General features: G+C 37.7%; 2 protein-coding genes across 2 annotated transcripts; one reads left to right on the plus strand and one right to left on the minus strand.

Moving 5' to 3' along the window:
- Nucleotides 1-688: 688 nt before the first annotated feature.
- Nucleotides 689-4,666, plus strand: LOC133338746 (reticulocalbin-2). Its single transcript, XM_061546871.1, has 3 exons — nt 689-902; nt 973-1,120; nt 4,009-4,666. The coding sequence occupies exons 1-3, from the start codon at nt 698-700 to the stop codon at nt 4,664-4,666; spliced, it is 1,011 nt and encodes a 336-aa protein (XP_061402855.1). The 5' UTR covers nt 689-697.
- A 6,988-nt stretch (nt 4,667-11,654) lies between these two features.
- On the minus strand, nt 11,655-14,907 carry LOC133338818 (SPRY domain-containing SOCS box protein 3). Its single transcript, XM_061546929.1, has 2 exons — nt 14,257-14,907; nt 11,655-11,906 (listed from the first exon to the last, which is right to left on the minus strand). Exons 1-2 carry the CDS (start codon nt 14,905-14,907, stop codon nt 11,655-11,657), a joined length of 903 nt encoding a protein of 300 aa, XP_061402913.1.
- Nucleotides 14,908-19,831: the final 4,924 nt, after the last annotated feature.

A 19,831-nucleotide genomic window follows, 5' to 3' on the forward strand; every position in this document is an offset into this window, starting at 1 on the left:
ATAAACAAAAAACACACAAAATAAACAAAACATTTGTACAGCTTCCAAAAATTCATTCACATCTATACAAACATACACACACACACACGTACACACACCTCTAGTATTGAGAGAAGATGTTTTCATCATTTTCGAATTTTCATTTCAGTCGGCCAACACAGTTCTTGTGGTCAACATCATTGATGGTGGTTGGTGGTGTAGTAGAAGAAGATAAAACAGAAATACCGGTATTAGCTGATGCTGCTACTGCGGCTACGAAACAAAAAAAGTATTGACTCTTGAGACTAATTGTAAATATAGAACGGCTGAAAATTGTGTCAAGCTAATAATTCATTGTTATGTGACGTGAAACCCGCAAACAGATGACCAAATAGTAAACCCCAAAAATAAATATGTTTTCCAACTAATAAGGCCAAACGAAAACAGCTGTGCAAACGAAGCAGACGAAACAGATACAAGCCAACAATTATTTCAATAATTTTATTTGCATATCAAAAAGAAAGATATAAAACACATTGCCCAGCCCGACAGTCTTTTGTACCGATTGCCAACAATATAACGCAGCCAGCAGTACATTGTAAAATAGAAGAAGAAAAAAAAACATCAAAACAGAATCAAATATTTCAAGTGGAACAACCAACCAATTACACGCACTTTAGTTAACCCACATTTGTAAAATACACACAAAAACATCACAATGTCCAAATTTTGCCTGGTGCTGTGTTGCACAGCCTTCATTTTAATGGTCAGTACTATGCCAACATATGCGGGTATTGCACCTCATAAACATGAAAAACACACCAGCAAAGAAAGGCTAAAGGATGGTGTATATCAGGCCAGAGATGCCCATCATCATGAGAATGGTGAACACAATGTGGAATTTGATCATGAGGCTATCATAGGTGAGTAAAGGAATTTTAAATTTGTATCCCATAAAAAAATCTAAAAAAATATTATTTCTTTCTTTAACAGGTAATGTCAAAGAAGCCCAAGAATTTGATACCCTCTCGCCGGAGGAATCGAAAAAACGTCTGGCCATATTAATACGTCTCATGGATTTAAATAATGATGAGTACATTGAACGTCATGAGCTGAAAGCATGGATTTTAAGGTCTTTTAAGTGAGTTATTATTATGTTTGTGCTCTAATAATGCTTCTTTTATACCCAACCTTAGCGTATCTGCCATTAGCAGCGTGTACGATCAGATCGACAAATTGGTTTCTTAGGGCTAGGGCTTAGCAGCAAACATTTCAGCTTATTAAAATCGTTTCATGCTTAAACATAACATTTAAAGCTAATAGCCGAAGTAGGAGTCATAGCGCACACACTTGAAATTAACATAAAAATTCAAAATTAATTTGAATCTGACCGGCCAAATATCTCTACAAAAGGTCAAACACCTCCAAAAGATTCTGTGTAAATTTAGTGTTGTAGATGATATCGTATTTTTGTTTTGCGTTATGATTCGTATAAATTGTGTTAAACGTGCTATTAGGAAATCGTATGTTCAGTGAACTGTATCAAGTGGTGATGATGAGGCATATAAAACGATTCAGTTCACAAAATTTTGGCGGGATATTGTTCACAAGTGAGTTTAATTTATGCAAACACTTGAAAATGTATAAACTAAACAGGCGACGTATTAATATTCTATTAATGAAGATCAGAGGAGATGAAAAATGTTTTATAAAGGTGCTGAAGGGAGTGTTTACAGACGTGCTGAGAGGAGTCTATCGACGAGTTGAAGGGGGTTTTTATATACGAGATGAATGGAGTCTTTTGTAGACGAGCTGAATGGAGTTTTTCATAGGCGAGCTGAAGGGAGTCTTTATAGACGAGCTGAAGGGAGTTTTTATAGACGAGCTGAAGGGAGTCTTTATAGACCAGCTGAAGGTAGTAAAAAAAAGTCTGAAGCATGGATTGAGGAGTTGAACGAGCTAAAGGTAGTATTTTATAAACGAGCTGAAGGGAGTTTTCAATAGACGAGTTGAAGGGATTCTTTCATAGACGAGCTGAAGGGAGTCTTTCATTGACGAACTGAAGGGACGTGGGGAATGGAGTTTTTGTAGACAAGCCAAAAGGAGTCTTTATAGACGAGCTGAAGAGAATCTTTAAACACTAACTGAAGGGAATCTTTAAACACTAACTGAAGGAAACTTTCATAGATGATGCAAACCTGGGATTATTTCATAGACCTTTAAAATCCACTCCTGGCGTAGGCCTTGAAAAGTATTATGAAAATAATCCACACCTTGGATAGACCTTGAAAGGTATGCTGAAAATAATCCACAACTTGGATAGGCCTTGAAAAGTATTCTGAAAATAATCCACGCCTTGGATAGGCCTTGAAAAGTATTCTGAAAATAATCCACACCTTGGATAGGCCTTGAAAAGTATTCTGAAAATAATCCACGCCTTGGATAGGCCTTGAAAAGTGTTCTGAAAATCCACGCCTTGGATAGGCCTTGAAAGGTATTCTGAAAATAATCCACGCATTGGATAGGCCTTGACAAGTATTCTGAAAATAATCCACGCCTTGGATAGGCCTTGAAAAGTATTCTGAAAATAATCCACTCCTTGGATAGGCCTTGAAAAGTATTCTGAAAATAATCCACGCCTTGGATAGGCCTTGAAAAGTATTCTGAAAATAATCCACGCCTTGGATAGGCCTTGAAAAGTATTCTGAAAATAATCCACGCCTTGGATAGGCCTTGAAAAGTATTCTGAAAATAATCCACGCCTTGGATAGGCCTTGAAAGGTATTCTGAAAATAATCCACGCCTTGGATAGGCCTTGAAAAATATTCTGAAAATAATCCACGCCTTAAATAGGCCCTGATAAGTATTCTGCAAATAATCCACACCTTGGATCGGCCTTGAAAAGTATTCTGAAAGTAATATACGCCTTGGAAAGGCCTTGAAAAGTATTCTGAAAATAATCCACGCCTTGGATAGGCATTGAAAAGTATTCTGAAAATAATCCACGCGTTGGATAGGCCTTGAAAAGTGTTCTGAAAATAATCCACGCCTTGGATAGGCCTTGAAAAGTATTCTGAAAATAATCCACGCCTTGGATAGGCCTTGAAAAGTATTCTGAAAATAATCCACGCCTTAGATAGGCCTTGATAAGTATTCTGCAAATAATCCACACCTTGGATAGGCCTTGAAAAGCATTCTGAAAATAATCCACGCCATGGTTAGGCCTTGAAAAGTATTCTGAAAATAATCCACGCTTGGATAGGACTTGAAAAGTATTCTGAAAATAATCCACGCCTTGGATAGGCCTTGAAAAGTATTCTGAAAATAATCCAAGCCTTGGATAGGCCTTGAAAAGTATTCTGAAAATAATCCACGCCTTGGATAGGACTTGAAAAGTATTCTGAAAATAATCCACACCTTGGATAGGCCTTGAAAAGTATTCTGAAAATAATCCACGCCTTGGATAGGACTTGAAAAATATTCATTAAAAAATCAACGCTTTGGATAGGACTTGAAAATATTCTTTAAAAAATCCACGCCTATGTTGGACTCTACAAAAAAAAATATTCTTTAAAAAATCCACGCCTTGGTTAGAGCCCTGAAAAAATATTATTTTAAAAATCCATGCTTGTGGTGGGCCATGAAAAAATGTTATTTAAAAAATCCACGCCTTTGTTGGACCCTTGAAAAAATATTCTTTAAAAAATCCTTGAAAGGCTATTTATTTATAAAGTGAGATAAATAAAGTGAAAAGTTTTCAGTTACTTTGTGGGATCCAGTTTTCCAAAGTAAAAAAATCAAATTAAACCATAAAATTAACAAAGAACAAATTGGACCCAAAAATATATGCAAGTGCCTAATAAAACTAATCATCCATCATTCATTAAAAAATTAAATCATCATGATCATCCTCTCATTGTTACTGCAGCAAAATGTTTCAAATTTTCCATACCAAAATACAAAGCAAAACAAAAACTAATAAAAAATTTCCCCTCCTTTCAATTGCAAATTATTTAACCCCTAATCTAGGAAACTTGCCGAAGAAGAAGCAGCCGATCGTTTTGAAGAAATCGATCAGGACAATGACAATCAGGTGACGTGGAAAGAATACCTTCAAGATGTCTATGCCATGGAAGATGAAAACTACAAAAAGGAATTGATCGATTTCGATAGCTATGATGAGGAACAGAAAATGATTAAAGACGACAAGGAAATGTTCCAAGCAGCCGATTTAAATAAGGATGGCATGTTAAATCCCGAGGAATTTGTACTCTTCCAAAACCCCGAAGAACATCCACAAATGTTGCCGCTGGTATTGGAACACACCATGCGTGATAAGGACACCAATGGTGATGGTAAAATTGATTTCAAAGAATATGTCGGAGAAACAGCCGATCATCATGACAAGGAATGGTTGATCACCGAAAAGGAACATTTCGATAAGGACTATGACACAAATAGTGATGGTGTGCTGTCGGGCAGTGAAGTACTTAGTTGGATTGTACCCAGCAACGATGTTGTGGCCACCGATGAGGTGGATCATTTGTTTGCCGCTACCGATGATGATCACGACGATCGTCTATCGTATTTGGAAATTCTAAATAACTATGACACATTTGTGGGCAGCGAGGCCACCGATTATGGTGATCATTTACAAAATATTCACCATTTGGCGGATGAATTGTAAAGCAGGAGAACAGTGTCGAGCAGCTGGAGATTCTAAATATTTATATTTACTACTACATGCATACGTATCATATTTATTTTGATATGCCACGCACCACCACCTCATTAATTAATAGTCTCAATTATTTTATTTTTTATAAAATATTTTATGGCTTTTTTATTTTATTTTTCTTTCGAATAATACCTCCTATTAGCTTTTAAGTTGACCGTGCTATACAAATATATTTTTTTTACATTTTTTATTTATGTATACATTTTAATTTTATTTTTTTAACATAAGAAATAAAAATAAAAACTTATATTTTTATGAGACAACCTAAAAGAAAATGTGTTTGGGATATCGACAAGCTTATGCAGGGAGAATATATAGACGAAATGAAGCATGAAGTCTTTCTTTGACGAGATGAAGGGAGACTTTCATTGACGAGCTGAAAGGAGTCTTTCATAGACGAGCTGAAGGGAGTCTTTCATAGACGAGCTGAAGGGAGTCTTTCATAGACGAGCTGAAGGGAGTCTTTCATAGACGAGCTGAAGGGAGACTTTCATAGACGAGCTGAAGGGAGTCTTTCATAGACGAGCTGAAGGGAGTCTTTCATAGACGAGGTGAAGGGAGTCTTTCATAAACGAGCTGAAGGGAGTCTTTCATAGACGAGCTGAAGGGAGTCTTTCATAGACGAGCTGAAGGGAGTCTTTCATAGACGAGCTGAAGGGAGTCTTTCATAGACGAGCTGAAGGGAGTCTTTCATAGACGAGCTGAAGGGAGTCTTTCATAGACGAGCTGAAGGGAGTCTTTCATAGACGAGCTGAAGGGAGTCTTTCATAGACGAGCTGAAGGGAGTCTTTCATAGACGAGCTGAAGGGAGTCTTTCATAGACGAGCTGAAGGGAGTCTTTCATAGACGAGCTGAAGGGAGTCTTTCAAAAAAAAAAAATTTCTTTGAAAAATCCACGCCTTAGGTGAACCCTTGAAAAATATTCTTTAAAATATCCACGCCTTAGGTGGACCCTTGAAAAAATATTCTTTAAAAAATCCACGCCTTAGGTGAACCCTTGAAAAATATTCTTTAAAAAATCCACGCCTTAGGTGGACCCTTGAAAAAATATTCTTTAAAAAATCCACGCCTTAGGTGGACCCTTGAAAAAATATTCTTTAAAAAATCCACGCCTTAGGTGGACCCTTGAAAAAATATTCTTTAAAAAATCCACGCCTTAGGTGAACCCTTGAAAAATATTCTTTAAAAAATCCACGCCTTAGGTGGTACCTTGAAACAAATTCTTTTAAAAATCCACGCCTTAGGTGGACCCTTGAAAAAATATTCTTTTAAAAATCCACACCTTAGGTGGTACCTTGAAACAAATTCTTTTAAAAATCCACGCCTTAGGTGGACCCTTGAAAAAATATTCTTTAAAAAATCCGCACCTTAGGTGGTACCTTGAAAAAATATTCTTTTAAAAATCCGCGCCTTAGGTGGTACCTTAAAAAAATTCTTTTAAAAATCCACACCTTAGGTGGTACCTTGAAACAAATTCTTTTCAAAATCCACGCCTTAGGTGGACCCTTGAAAAAATATTCTTTTAAAAATCCACACCTTAGGTGGTACCTTGAAACAAATTCTTTTAAAAATCCACGCCTTAGGTGGTACCTTGAAAAAATATTCTTTAAAAATCCACGCCTTAGGTGGTACCTTGAAAAAATATTCTTTAAAAATCCACGCCTTAGGTGGTACCTTGAAAAAATATTCTTTAAAAATCCACGCCTTAGGTGGTACCTTGAAAAAATATTCTTTAAAAATCCACGCCTTAGGTGGTACCTTGAAAAAATATTCTTTAAAAAATCCACGCCTTAGGTGGACCCTTGAAAAAATATTCTTTAAAAAATCCACGCCTTAGGTGGTACCTTGAAAAAATATTCTTTAAAAAATCCGCGCCTATTCTGATCTTTGAAAAAAATTCTTTAAAAATCCACGCCTTAGGTGGTACCTTGAAAAAATATTCTTTAAAAATCCACGCCTTAGGTGGACCCTTGAAGAAATATTCTTAAAAAATCCACGCCTTAGGTGGACCCTCGAAAAAATATTCATTTAAAAAACAAGCTTATCCACCTTATCTGAAAAAAAAACATTTCAGAGAAAAAAACCAAATAATATTTTATATATTTTTTATTGAAATATATTTGAAATTTAATTTTTTTTATTTGTTACATCGACAAGAGTTGTTTGTTTTTTATTATTTTTTCGAATTTAACAACTAGTATTTTGTTTATATAATAGAAATAAATATCGATTACATATTTTTTTTTAATTTTATTAAATTATTATTATTTTTTATTAAATTTAAATCTTAAAGAATATTAAATACATATACATAGTTGGTTTTTTGTTGTTGTTTCTATTTATTGATCTACTTAAATGTTATGCGTTTTTTCTCTTATTTTTTATTAAAATGACTAGAATTCACTCATCTTTTTAGCGTTCTTATAATTTACATTTGCAAAAATTATAATTAAATAATTATTTTTAATATTATTATCGTATAAAAAATATATATACACATGAAAAAATATAGAAAATAAAAAATCGGAACTAGAATACATTTCAAAGATAATAAAATAAAAAAAAAATTGCAACTAAGTTCGCCATGTAATGAAAATTGAACGCATATATCATTCCTCTAGAGGTGAAGATTTTATCCGTAACTCAGAACAATAAAATATTGTGAGTACATGGTGGGAGATCTTCTACCTATATGTAACATCAATTGTTAGTGGTGTTTGCAGGGCCGATCTAAACTAAGTGGTAGACATTTTTCAGCGAATCGACTAATCTATCGTCAGAATAAATAAAATGGAAACATTTTCCTTTCTTTCTTCCTTTCTTCAAAGCTCTCTTAAAATCATCCTGAAATCTGAACTTGACACGAAGTCGAAATGAACTCCTCAGAAATACCTGAACTTTCCTCATATCAACATTTTCAGGTGAGTAGATTTACTAAAGGTTTAAACTGATGTCTGTGCTTGGAATCAAAATTAAGGAGGGTGGAAATTTCGTCGTGTTGACTTTCTAGAGATTACCGAGAAAGCCAATTTTCACACTGAACTCCAGGTGAGGTTCTAGCAAACAGTAAACGTAGTAACATTTTCCAAGCCACATAATCCATAGGTGGCTTCCAAGCCATCCATCCAAAAAAAAAACTCTTGAATATCCAAGAGTCTCTGACAGAGATGCTTACAGTATGTGGGTACATACCTTCCGGTGCTTTAAACATCAGTTAATACAAAGCGTCAACCAACGGGCTCACACAAAAATCCTTGGATCAGGAGCGGAGCCCATCTAAAACTACTGGCTTTCTATACGTAGCCACTCGGGTGTAATGCAACTCCACACCGAGCCAAAGCTCTACCCGCAATTTGGGTATAGACCACCTCCAGCACGATGCTCTCCGTGGGCCGACAAAACAACTGCCAGGCTAGATTCGCAGACCTAGGGGCACTGACACCCCTGCTACCCAAACCTTCGGGACGAGTCTCTGACCGTCTCGCTGTATCTGTTAGAGCCCAGAAAATCATCAGGTATGGAAACCCTGCAACGATTTCTCTCTCTGTTTCATGGCTACCGCCATCATCTTTTCGAAGCTTCTTTCTGGTACCCCGAATTTCAAAAGGTCACTAAGAAAAATCAATCAGAAGATTGTGTTCGAAACTGTGTGTGTATCGAACACAATCTTTGTTGGAGTTTTCGGAAATCACTTATAGTGAGCGAGATCACGGTTTTGTCGGTCGCTTAACCAATTCAGATGTCCGTTAAAAGCGCCTGAGTCACTGGCAGTACCTATTTGAGCCCTGAAATTCTGTAAAGTTCTCCCAGATGCCTTTAGAATTCTCACGAGTCATTTTTCGCAACCGTTCGATCTCAAAAGACTACCTGAGATCCCAAAACTGTGGCGATTTATATCACTGCGAAGAAATCGTAATCATCAATCATACGAGATCCGTTTCCGCTAGCGTCAAGTCCGTTATGAAACACGGTTTTAACACTGATATACAAGTGAAAATCGAATGCAGGGTTATCTAAATTCACAACTTAAGCAGATGTCCCTTGAATCCCTACAAACCACTGGCAGACTTATGGGATTTGTTCGATCCCTGGAGACCGTCCCTAAATCACCCCCTTCGATCGAGGCCAACAACTGTTTCAGATCTCGTTAGTTTACAGAGACCACAACGAAACTCGGTTTTTTTAGGTGCGATTCGAACGACATTCCAAGCCACCTGTTCCATAGGTCGCTAAACCATCCCAGATGCCTTTTGAATTCTCACGAGTTCGAGCCGAGGAAATGAAGGTTCTTGGATCACTCGTGTTTTATTGTAGCATACTTAAGGGTTCGTACATGATCTGCAGAAAAATGCGTTCACCTGTGGTTTCTCTAGTCTCTTTAAATCTTTTCAGGTTTTCCGGTTCATCACCAGATCGCTACTTTACATTTTGTCTAATCTTGATACCCAATTTCAAAAAAGACCAATAACAATTTTGTAGCTTCTCCATAATTCACTTGTTTATCTTTGGCCCACTGGTTCTGCTATGATTCCTTAATGCATTTCTGCCTTCTTTATGATAAATCAGATTTTTCGGTAGCTTAGCTAATGTCCCCTACGACATATAAGATTGTTTGCGCTTTCCTATGACAATTATGGTTTCCCAAATTCTCCTACGATTTCATGGGTTGTAAATTTTCCTCCAGAAGAATCTATAGACCCTAAATATCTAAGGTTTCCTACATCAACTATGGTCGCTTGATCTTTAATTTCTTAGATCACCTGTGGTTCTGCAGGTTTTGTAGGATTATCAAACTCACTTACGACTTCAATAGGTTGTTTCGGGGTTCTGTATATTTATTCGAATTCTGTGACCTGCCAAATTTATTATATACCTCTTCTAAATTTAGATAATCTGTCGTCTCTCTGAATCCGTAGTTTCTTTAACTCTCTTAAATGTCCTTTAATTAATTCAGGTTAAATAGTTTAAGAAAAAATAAGTAACCAAATTTTGGAGGTTTACGGTTCTCAGAGAGTCCAAAGGCCGCCTGCAGTTTCTTTATATAATCTATGGTCCTCAACTAAAACTTGCGACCCTTCGTCTCCTACGTTTCCATGGCTCAGCTAATATATTCTGGCTAATCTAATATATTCTGACTGACCTGTTGTTTTCGAAAGTCCCCTAGATCATTTACCTCGACTTTCGTTTCCTAGCTCGCCTATAATTCCTCAGCTCACTTTTGGAACCCAAATACTCCTAGCATTCCGTGGCGTATCTAAGGTTTTCTAGCTGCTTTGTGACTTTCCAAGTTTCCATATACCTCCAGTACCTATCTAGATTAGCTTAGTTTCCTTGGTTCACTATAATTCCCTCGCTGATCAATGGATGCTTAGGTCCATCATGATTTCCTATATTTCCTTCGGGTCCCCTGGATCGAAAATATTATGAATTAGCATACCTTTGTTTCAATGGTCAACTTTTAATTTCCGAACTTAGCAGTTATGACTCAACCTAACCTATATTTACGGCTTCCCTATTGCTTAATCGAATGTATATTTTCCCTAGCTAAAAGAAGGTCACGTGAATTTCCCTGGCTTCAAAAGTAATTCCACAAATTGCCTCTGAGATCTGTGAGTAACAAATTAAGTTATATAGCATACCTAAGTTCATCTATGCTACTTAAGCTCACCTAAGGTTTTCCAGGCCATTTGAGGTTTTCATAGAACGCCTGAGTTTCTCTAACTCACCTAGAGGTTCCAATGTTTCAGTGGTAAGTTCATCTATGCTACTCAAACTCACCTATGGTTCTCCAAGTCATACGAGGTTTTCAAAGAACGCCTGAGTTTCTCCAACTCACCTAGGTGTCCCAATGGTTTTCTTTTTCACCTACGATTCGCCACCTCATCTATGTTTTTTAGCTTATCTACAGTTCTCTAGCTTCTATACGGTTCCATGTGGTTCTCAAGCTTACTGAAATATCTGTTCTTAATCTATTACCCACTTATAGTTTCCCCCAGCTCGCAAATTGATCATCTCTATTCATGTTTCCTTAGTTGAACTAATGGTCCCTACCTCACCTAAGGTAACCTTACTTATCTATGTGTCCCTAGCTCACCTAAGCCACCCTGGCTCAGCTATGGTTCTGTAGTTCGACTATGAATCTCAAACTCAACTCTGGGCTATGTAGCTCGGTTTTTCAGATATTCACAACTTTTGTTTGTAAAAACTTTCCGAGGAAGATTGAAACCCATAAATTTCAAATTTTTAAATAAAAAATATAATAATAAATAATAACAAATTTATTAACATGAAAATAAACACAATTCGAAAAAATTAACATAACATAAAAAATAATAATTAAAAATAAAACTAAAAATATTTATATCACAATATTGCACCATGTTGGCCTGTCTTTAATTTTTGGTTTAGAAGAATTTTGAAATTATTTGACTAGATTTTATTTTTTTCAAAAATTCAAAAACGAAAATGACTAGAATTTTAGGATATTTTTTTTTACAATTTGAATATTAGTTTTTTTTTTAAGAAATATTAGATGTTGGTTTTGTTCTTTAATACGAATTATCGATTTACTAGGGGTAAGTCCCTCTTCGAAGGTTTATATACCGTATGAAAAATAGTTATTTTTTATTATATACTATTTTCTTGTTATTTGAAAACTCTTTACTAAGTTTTTTTTTTGTTTTAGTCAAATTTAAGTTACTATGGCACTGCAAGCTTCACGGTTATATTTTTTTATTGGAAAGCTTTTTTCCAATAAAGTTTCAGTTTTTTGTCTGTTTGTTTTGGTTCTAATTTCTATTAAAGTAATTGCTAATGGAACAGTTCTTAACCGAAAAAATGAAACTAAAGAAATTATGCAAATACCTTTCGCTTAAATTACACTCCGTGCGGAATACCTTTGCTTCTCCATGGTGAGGATGATCTCTCCGCCATGCTTTTAAAAATCAAACAACATATCGTAATTATCGATTTGCCGCAGTGGCACATGATCGTTATAGGCTTCACTCAAATAGTTCGTTATAATCGATGGTAATTTTAGTTTACTGAGATCATCTCGTGATTTAATGTGTTTCATAACTTCGGCACGACATCGATCTTGTAGGCGACCAATATCGCTTTGTGTATTCTTAAGGGTCATTTCGGTTTTGGCCGCCGTTGAGCATACAATGGGGTAAAGGGGTTCTTTGATCTGTGAGGAGAAAAATAGAGGAAGGGACGGAAATTATTATGAGCTAATATAAAAATTATCACAAGTTCACTTATATTCTATAGCTAGTGGTTCACCTGACTTCACCTATCCCTTGCTTCCTCCGCTATGGTCCGGTACTTAATTTGTGGTTTCCTAACACTTCTAAACGTTTCTAACTCACTTCCTACTTCATGTATCGTGGACTTACCTTCGACTTTATTAATAGTTTAGTCGCCGAACTCGCCTGATCAGTGGTTCCTTGACTTATGTTAGGTCCCCATATTTACCTACGGCCAACTAACTTGCCTAAGGTTGCCTTATCACGCTCTGAGTTTCCTTGCTGACCTTTGATTCTTTAGATCACATAAGGTTAACAAAGTTCACCTCTAAAATTTTTGCTCATTTATGGATCTCTAGCTCACCAGAAGTTTTCTAGCTCACCTTTGGTTCCCTAGCTCGGATGTTTTAGTTCACCTACGGCTTCCCAGTTCACATATGATTCCTAAACTCATCTAGGGTTCTAGACCTCACCTCTGTTTCCCTAGCTCACTTATGGTTCTCTATCACACCTGTGGTTCTGTTGCCCGCCTAGGCTTCTTTAGCTCACCTATGGTTATATAACCAACCTATAGTTTCCTAGTCCATCCGTGATTACCTAGCTCACATATGGCTCACTCGCTAGCACATGATTCGTAAGTTCACCTATGATTCTCAAATTCACCTAATATTCTCCAGGTCATCCGTGGTTTTCTTAGAACACCTGGGGTTCTCTAACTCTCCTAGAGATTCCTAACTCATCTATGGATCTCTAGCTCACCTATGGTTCCCTAGCTCACCTATCTTTCTCTTGTTCAACTATGGTTCATTACCTCAATATGGTTATCTAGCTCGTCTAAGGTTTTCTAGTTCACCACTGGTTCTTTAGTTCATCTATGGTTCTCAAGTTCAGCTTGGGTTATCTAGCTCACTATAAGTTACCTAGTTCATTTATGATTCTGTAGCTAACTTAGGGTTCCCAAGCTCACCTATATTTTTCTAGCACTCATATGGTTCTCTAGCTACTATTTGTTTCTCTAGGTTACCTTGGGTTATTTAGGTCACTTTGTGTTCCCTAGCTCACCTATGGTTCTCTAGCTCACCTATGGTTCTCTAGCTCACCTATGGTTCTCTAGCTCATCTATGGTTCTCTAGCTCACCTATGGTTCTCTAGCTCATCTATGGTTCTCTAGCTAACCTAGAGTTTTCTAGCTCATCTATGGTTCTCTAGGTACCATATGCTCCTCTAGCTTACCTTGGGTTATCTAGGTCACTTTGTGTTCCCTAGCTCACCTATGGTTCTCTAGCTCACTTACGGTTCCCTAGTCCAACAATGGTTCTTAAGCTCACATGTGGTTCTACAGCCCACCAATGGTTCTCTAGCTCACATTGGCTTCCCTAGTTCATTAGCTCTTCTAGGGTTCTCTAGATCGCCTAGGGTTCTCTGGTTACCCTATGGTTCTCAAGCTTACCTAGGATTATCTAGGACACATATGGTTCTCCACTTAAGGATCTCTAGCTCATCTAGAGCTTCTTAGCTCACAATAATTCCCTAGCTTACCCAGGGTTCTCTAGTTCACCTATGGTTCCGTAGCTCATATTTGGTTATGTAGTTCATCTATAATCTATGGTTTACCAGCTCTCATATGTTTATCTAGCTCACCTAGGGTTCTTTAGATCACCTGTGATTCCCTAGCTCACATATGATTCTTTAGTTCACATATGGTTCTCTAATTCACTTATGGTTTCGTAGCTCACATATGACTCCAACTTTCCTAGGATAATCTAGCTCGCCGAGGGTTCTCCAGCTCTCCTTGTGCTACCTAGGTCACCAATTGTTCCCTAGCCCTATATGGTTTACAGCTCTTCTAAGGTACTCTAGCTCACATATGATTCTCTACATCAGATATGGTTCTCCAGGTTAACTTTTGGTGAGGTTCTTTAGTTCACATGTGGTTCTCCAGCTCACATATGGTTCCCTAGCTCACCTTGGGTTCTCTAGTTCATCTTGGGCTCCCTAGCTCACCTTGGAATCCCTAGTTCGCCTTGGGATCCCTAATTCACCTATGGTTCCACCAGCTGTACTAGTGTTCTCCAGCTTTTTTAGGGATACCTAGCTCACCCATAGTTCCCCGTCTATGGTTTACCAACTCTCTTAAGTTTCTTTAGCTCATCTGGGGTTCCCTTGCCCTTCTATGGTCTATCAGCTCTCCTAGGGTTTCCTGAATCAGCAATGGCTTTCTAGTTCACCTATGGTTCTTTAGCTCACCCAATTTTCCTCTACTTCAATATTGAATTATATTTTGCCACTCACCTTATCTAATCCGCGGAATGCCACACCCAAACATTTGCCATCCTTGTAATAGGTCAGGGTACCCTCAATCCCGTCGAATAGAATACCCACCACGGTGGCTTTATTCTCCTTGAAAGGGTCCGTATACATTAGAGCTACGCCCTTATGCCATAGGACACCTTTATGCGACAGACCCCAACCGTGTTCATCTTCACCCAATAGATTCCGAAAAGAATTCGCATGCAGCCGTGCCTTTCGTGTACCAATTCCGAACATTATACTGGTGCCAAAAATACGCTGTGATACATGCAGTTCCCAATAGAAACGACCATTGTTCAGGGGACGTTTACCTTGAACTCCCGCAGTACCTTTACTCCAATTCGGATGAAAATATACGGTACGATCATTTTGATCGATTAGTACAATTTCTTTGGAACGATGTCGCCGACTCCAGGTCCAATTATCTTCACAACCATGTTCGAGAGGTATGGTGACTTTTTTGCCGTTGTTGTTGCTGCTGTTGCTACTACGCACCGAACGTTTGCGATAGCGGCATGATGACAAGTAGGGTGAAGTGGCGGTGGAGCAGGTGGAAACATTGCCACCCCCACCAGCACCACCACTGACACTACCTCCGCTGGTACTGGTACTACTGCTATCACTTGATGTCATTGTTGTTGTCGTATTCGTCTCCTTTGATAAGTGGTTAATCAATTGGTTATTGTTGTTGCCCTACTCAATAGCTTGTTGTGAGAAGGAGCTTTCCTTTTCCTTTTTTTCTTGTTGGGGTTTCCTGCCACTACTACTTCTTCTCGCAATAATAGTTTCCGTTTTTCATATAACAATTTTTGGATTGGATTTAAAAATGTTTGTTGTTGTTGTAGACGTTGTTCGAAGAATGTTTGCCGTGATGTTATCCTTTCCACTTTCATACAATTGCAAGTGTCAATTAGGACACTTTCGTTTGCCAACAATTCTGTTCTGTTCTGTTTTACTTGTTGGCCATATGGAACGATGCAAGGAAGGCCGTTGTCCTCGATTTGGCAGCAGGGCAATATATTCTCTTGTTCCACACCTCTCCTGATGTGTTTGTTAGGCAACCTAAAAGGCAGAATAAAAACACAGCAAAATTATAGACTTTTGCAATTTGTTGGTTGTGTAATTTTTATGGCCACGAATTGGGAACACATTGTGCACCAGATAGCCAACCAGCCAAGCAGCCTTGCTGCGGTATGAACTACAAAGAGCTGAAAGGAATTTCCATTTAAATTCTCGACATTTCATTTGACAAATTAATGGAAAAAATAAGGACAAGGCATAATGGGTATTGTGTGAGTAATTAATTCTAAGGATATTTTTTTTCAAAGGACTAAATAATTGTTCGAGGTCCATTTAAGGATTGGATTTTTTAAAGAATATTTTTTGAGATTTAAAACCTGCGTGAATTTTTTAAATATTACTTTTTCAAAGGACCAAGTCTACAACAGGCTTCGACTTTTAAAGAATATTTTATTCAAGGTCTACCACAGGCGTGCCTTTTTTCAAACATATTTTTTGAGGTCTATAACAGGCGTGGATTTTTTAAAGATTAAAGATTTAAAGATTACCAGGCTTGGATTTTTAAAGAATATTTTTTTCCAAGGACTTGGATTTTTAAAGATTATTTTTTTTCCCAGGACCAGACTTGGATTTGTAAAGACTATTTTGTTCAAGGTCTAACACAGGCGTGCATCTTTTAAAAAACTATATTTTCAGGACTATTTTAACTATTTTTTAAGGACTATCCATACGTGCCTGTTTCAAAACATACTTTTTCAAGGATATAGATTCTTGGTCAGAATAAAATTCTATATCTATTTTGCCATGCTCTATAGTGATTTAAACATACACGCGGAGTATGTTGAAATCACTATAGAGCTCGCAATATATAAGCTTTGAAATTTTGCACAGACATTGCTATTACTCCTGTGTTTCCATTGCTCAAAAAAGGTTCGCCAGTTCATCTATGGTTCTTTAGATCATCTATAGTTCTTTAGTTCAATTATGGTTCTTAATTTACCTTTTTTACCCTGGTTAATTTATGAAACTAGTGCATCAGAGGTGAACTATAGAATGGTTTTCCATCGATTACTATTTCTCGTAGGCATATGCAGTAAGCCTAGCGGATTATATAGCTCATCTAGGGTTCTATAGTACACCTATTGTTTTATGGCTCACCTATTGATCACTAGCTCATCTATGGTTCACTAGTTCTACAGCTCATCTGTGGCTCACGTATGGTTCACTAGCTCACCTGTGATTCTCTAGCTCACCTATAGTTTACTAATTCAGCTATGGTTCACTAGATCACCTATGGTTCCCTAGTTCATCTATGGTTCCCTAGCTTACCTATGCTTCCCAAGCTCACCTATGGTTCCCTAGCTCACCTATGGTTCCCTAGTTCATCTATGGTTCCCTAGCTTACCTATGCTTCCCAAGCTCACCTATGGTTCCCTAGCTCACCTATGGCTCACTAGCTCACCTATGGCTCACTAGCTCACCTATGGTTCACTAGCTCATCTATGATTCCCTAGCTCACCTATGTTTCCCTAGCTCACCTATGGTTCCTCAGCTCACGTTTGGTTGCCTAGCTCACCTATGGCTCCCTAGCTAGCTCACCTATGGTTCTCTAGTTCGCCTATGTTTCTCTACCACACATATGGTTACCAGCTTACTATGGCTTACTAGCTCACATGTGGCTCATCAGAAGATCTGAGCTTAAAATCCCTAATCTATGGTTCCCTAGCTCAACTATGGTTCACTAGTACACCTATGGTTCCCTAGCTCACTTATGGTTCTCTAGCTCGCCTATGGCGTGGATTTTTTTTAAAGAATATTTTTTCAAGTGGATCCTTGAAATAATCTTCTTTAAAAAAAAATCCACGCCTTAGGTGGACCCTTGAAAAATATTCTTTAAAAAATCAAGGCCTTAGGTGGACCCTTGAAAAAATCTTCTTTAAAAAATCAAGGCCTTAGGTGGAGCCTTGAAAAAATCTTCTTTAAAAAATCCACGCCTTAGGTGGACCCTTGAAAAAATCTTCTTTAAAAAATGCACGGCTTAGGTGTACCCTTGAAAAAATCTTCTTTAAAAAATCCACGCCTTAGGTGGACCCTTGAAAAAATCTTCTTTAAAAAATCCACGCCTTAGGTGGACCCTTGAAAAAATCTTCTTTAAAAAATCCACGCCTCTGTTGGACCCTTGAAAACATATTCTTTAAAAATCCACGTCTTAGTTGGACCCTTGAAAAAATATTCTTTAAAAAATCCACGCCTTAGTTGGACCCTTGAAAAAATATTCTTTAAAAAATCTACGCCTTAGTTGGACCCTTGAAAATTATTCTTTGGATTGGATTATTCAAAATATAACTTCTTACTCACCCTGATTGGTTTCCTCTCACAAATAAGTTGTCGATATTGATGAACCGCTACAGGATGCAAAACTCTGTTGTGATGTTACCCTTGGCAGCGAGGGCGCGGGTGATGGTGTTCGTGGTGTTTCCGGACAGGTTCCAAAGCTGTAGGTGGTTTCCACCAAGGACTCGCTTGGTGTGGGTAAATCCAAAAATTCCTGGGACGCTTGTAACGGAACTTCTGATAATTCTGCTTGATTTACTTCCTGATATTCTTCTTGTGCTGACGGCGGAGTGGAGGGTGTTGAGTTTTGATTTGTTAGCGTTATACTTTGATACCCCGAATCCTGTAAAGATGGTGAATAGTTCAAGTCACCTATGTCCGCATATATGGATTCCTCCGCATCCACTTGTGGTATTGAATGATATAATGGGCCCGGTGCCTGATCTGCTGCGGATGCGGCTGCCGATCTCTGTTGCTGATGTAGGGTCCTTTTAAGTTCACGCTTGATTTTCCTCAATTGCTTGTATTCCACGCTACGATTGAGCAGCCCACCACTTAGAGGACACCAAATTGATTGTTGTTGTTTGTGGACCTGCAGTTCCTGCAAATGGAAATGATGACGACAATAGCCCTGCGGAGTGTTGGCACAAAAACGACAATTTTCTGCCCGGGTGCCTAAGGAACTGAGAACGGTGGAGGCAGCTGTGGAGGGTGTATAACCAGATGCGGTATGGGATCCCCCGGTATGTCGACGGCGTTTCGATTTACGGGATTGACGATAATCTTCCAAAAGGAATTTCGATCCCTTCGCTTCGGCAGCTTCTTTAATGAGGCGTACGTTTTTCGGATTTATCCATCGGTCGTGAATGTGCAGAACCAGACGTTGACAGTAGAGACAAATGGATTTGAAGAATAACAGCAACACGATAATCATTCAGACAGAATTTCCGGATTGGCGATAAATGAAATGAATGGCTGGAGTCATTGAATGTTGTGAGGGGTCGGTTTGGGAGGAGGGGGGTGTTTTTGTGGGTGCTTGGTGAAGTTAGACCGGGTAGTGGTTTTTTTCTGTTGTTCTGTGCGGGGTGGCTTTTCGCGGTTTTACTTTTTTCCACCTTATGTTTTCTGCTCCTTCTCCTCCTCGTATTCTTCCTCTCTTTCTTCGTAGATTTTTTTCTACTTAATAATTTCTTATGCTTGTTCTTCTATTATGTATGTACATACAAACATATGTGTGTGTTATTTGGGGGCGAACAAAAATTATTATCCGCTTCGGGAACAAGACAAATGCAAAAAATTAATTCCAATAAGAATTTTTTCTAACTAAAATATTTTTTTATAATTTTTTTCAATGTTTTCTAAACATTTTCATTTTTTCTAAAAATTTTCATTTCTTTTCGAATATTTATTTACACCAAAACATATTCCATTTAAGCGTGAGTGTATTTGTGCACCTCAATATTTTTTCTGATAAAAAAATAACAACTACATCTAATTTTTTTTCTATTCCGCAACACTTGCTCCGGTTCGAATCTTTTGGTTCCTTTTACTTCCACGTACTATCAGCTAACTGAACTGTCCGACTGACAACTAACTACAAAGTCCCAATATGAATTCAGAACGTCAGGACGGACCAACAAACAACCACCCTTATTATCGTAAATCGTTTTCATCATATCGGCGTTATCGCTATTTCGGTTTTCCTTTTTGGCGTGTGTTTCGCATTTCCACCCTCTCCTATTTGGGTATATCTTCCCTTGTTTTGCTACTTTGCTTTCTTGTCATGTTTTCTGTTATCATTATTTAGTTGTAAGTAGTTGTTGTTGTAGTTGTATTTTTGCCGGCTTTCTTAGTTACAGGTTTTTTTGTCACGAACACCCCGCTAAGGGTTGTAGTTTCATTAACAAGCGAACAACAACCCCCGCTGCCTTTCGTGACTTCGAAAGAGGGAATTTTTAGGGTATAACATCCCCTTTTTCCCAATGACAGAAAAACACAGGGAAATTAATTCCCTGGGTTTTATGAAGACAGTGATTTGCAGGGCAGGATAAAAAATTAATAAAAAATATTTTTTAAAGAATATTTTTTCAAGGGTCCACCTAAAGCGTGGATTTTTTAAAGAATATTTTTTTAAGGTCCACCTAAGGCGTGGATTTTTTAAAGAATATTTTTTTAAGGCTACAACAAAGAGGCGTGGATTTTT

This window comes from Musca vetustissima, unplaced genomic scaffold (genome assembly GCF_032173495.1).
Source record: "Musca vetustissima isolate MV318-11 ecotype Yass unplaced genomic scaffold, APGP_CSIRO_Mvet_v1 utg51398, whole genome shotgun sequence".
Classification (NCBI taxonomy): domain Eukaryota; kingdom Metazoa; phylum Arthropoda; class Insecta; order Diptera; family Muscidae; genus Musca; species Musca vetustissima.

What these genes read in the sequence shown, in the direction of transcription:
- LOC133338746 (XM_061546871.1), top strand. Translation starts at nt 698, where the DNA reads ATGTCCAAATTTTGCCTGGTGCTGTGTTGCACAGCCTTCATTTTAATG. An exon ending in TGATCATGAGGCTATCATAG is followed by an intron (nt 903 to 972) that starts GTGAGTAAAGGA and finishes TTTCTTTAACAG; the next exon opens with GTAATGTCAAAGAAGCCCAA. An exon ending in TGGATTTTAAGGTCTTTTAA is followed by an intron (nt 1,121 to 4,008) that starts GTGAGTTATTAT and finishes CCCCTAATCTAG; the next exon opens with GAAACTTGCCGAAGAAGAAG.
- LOC133338818 (XM_061546929.1), bottom strand. Translation starts at nt 14,907, where the DNA reads ATGACATCAAGTGATAGCAGTAGTACCAGTACCAGCGGAGGTAGTGTC. An exon ending in CATTCCGCGGATTAGATAAG is followed by an intron (nt 11,907 to 14,256) that starts GTGAGTGGCAAA and finishes TTCTCCTCACAG; the next exon opens with ATCAAAGAACCCCTTTACCC.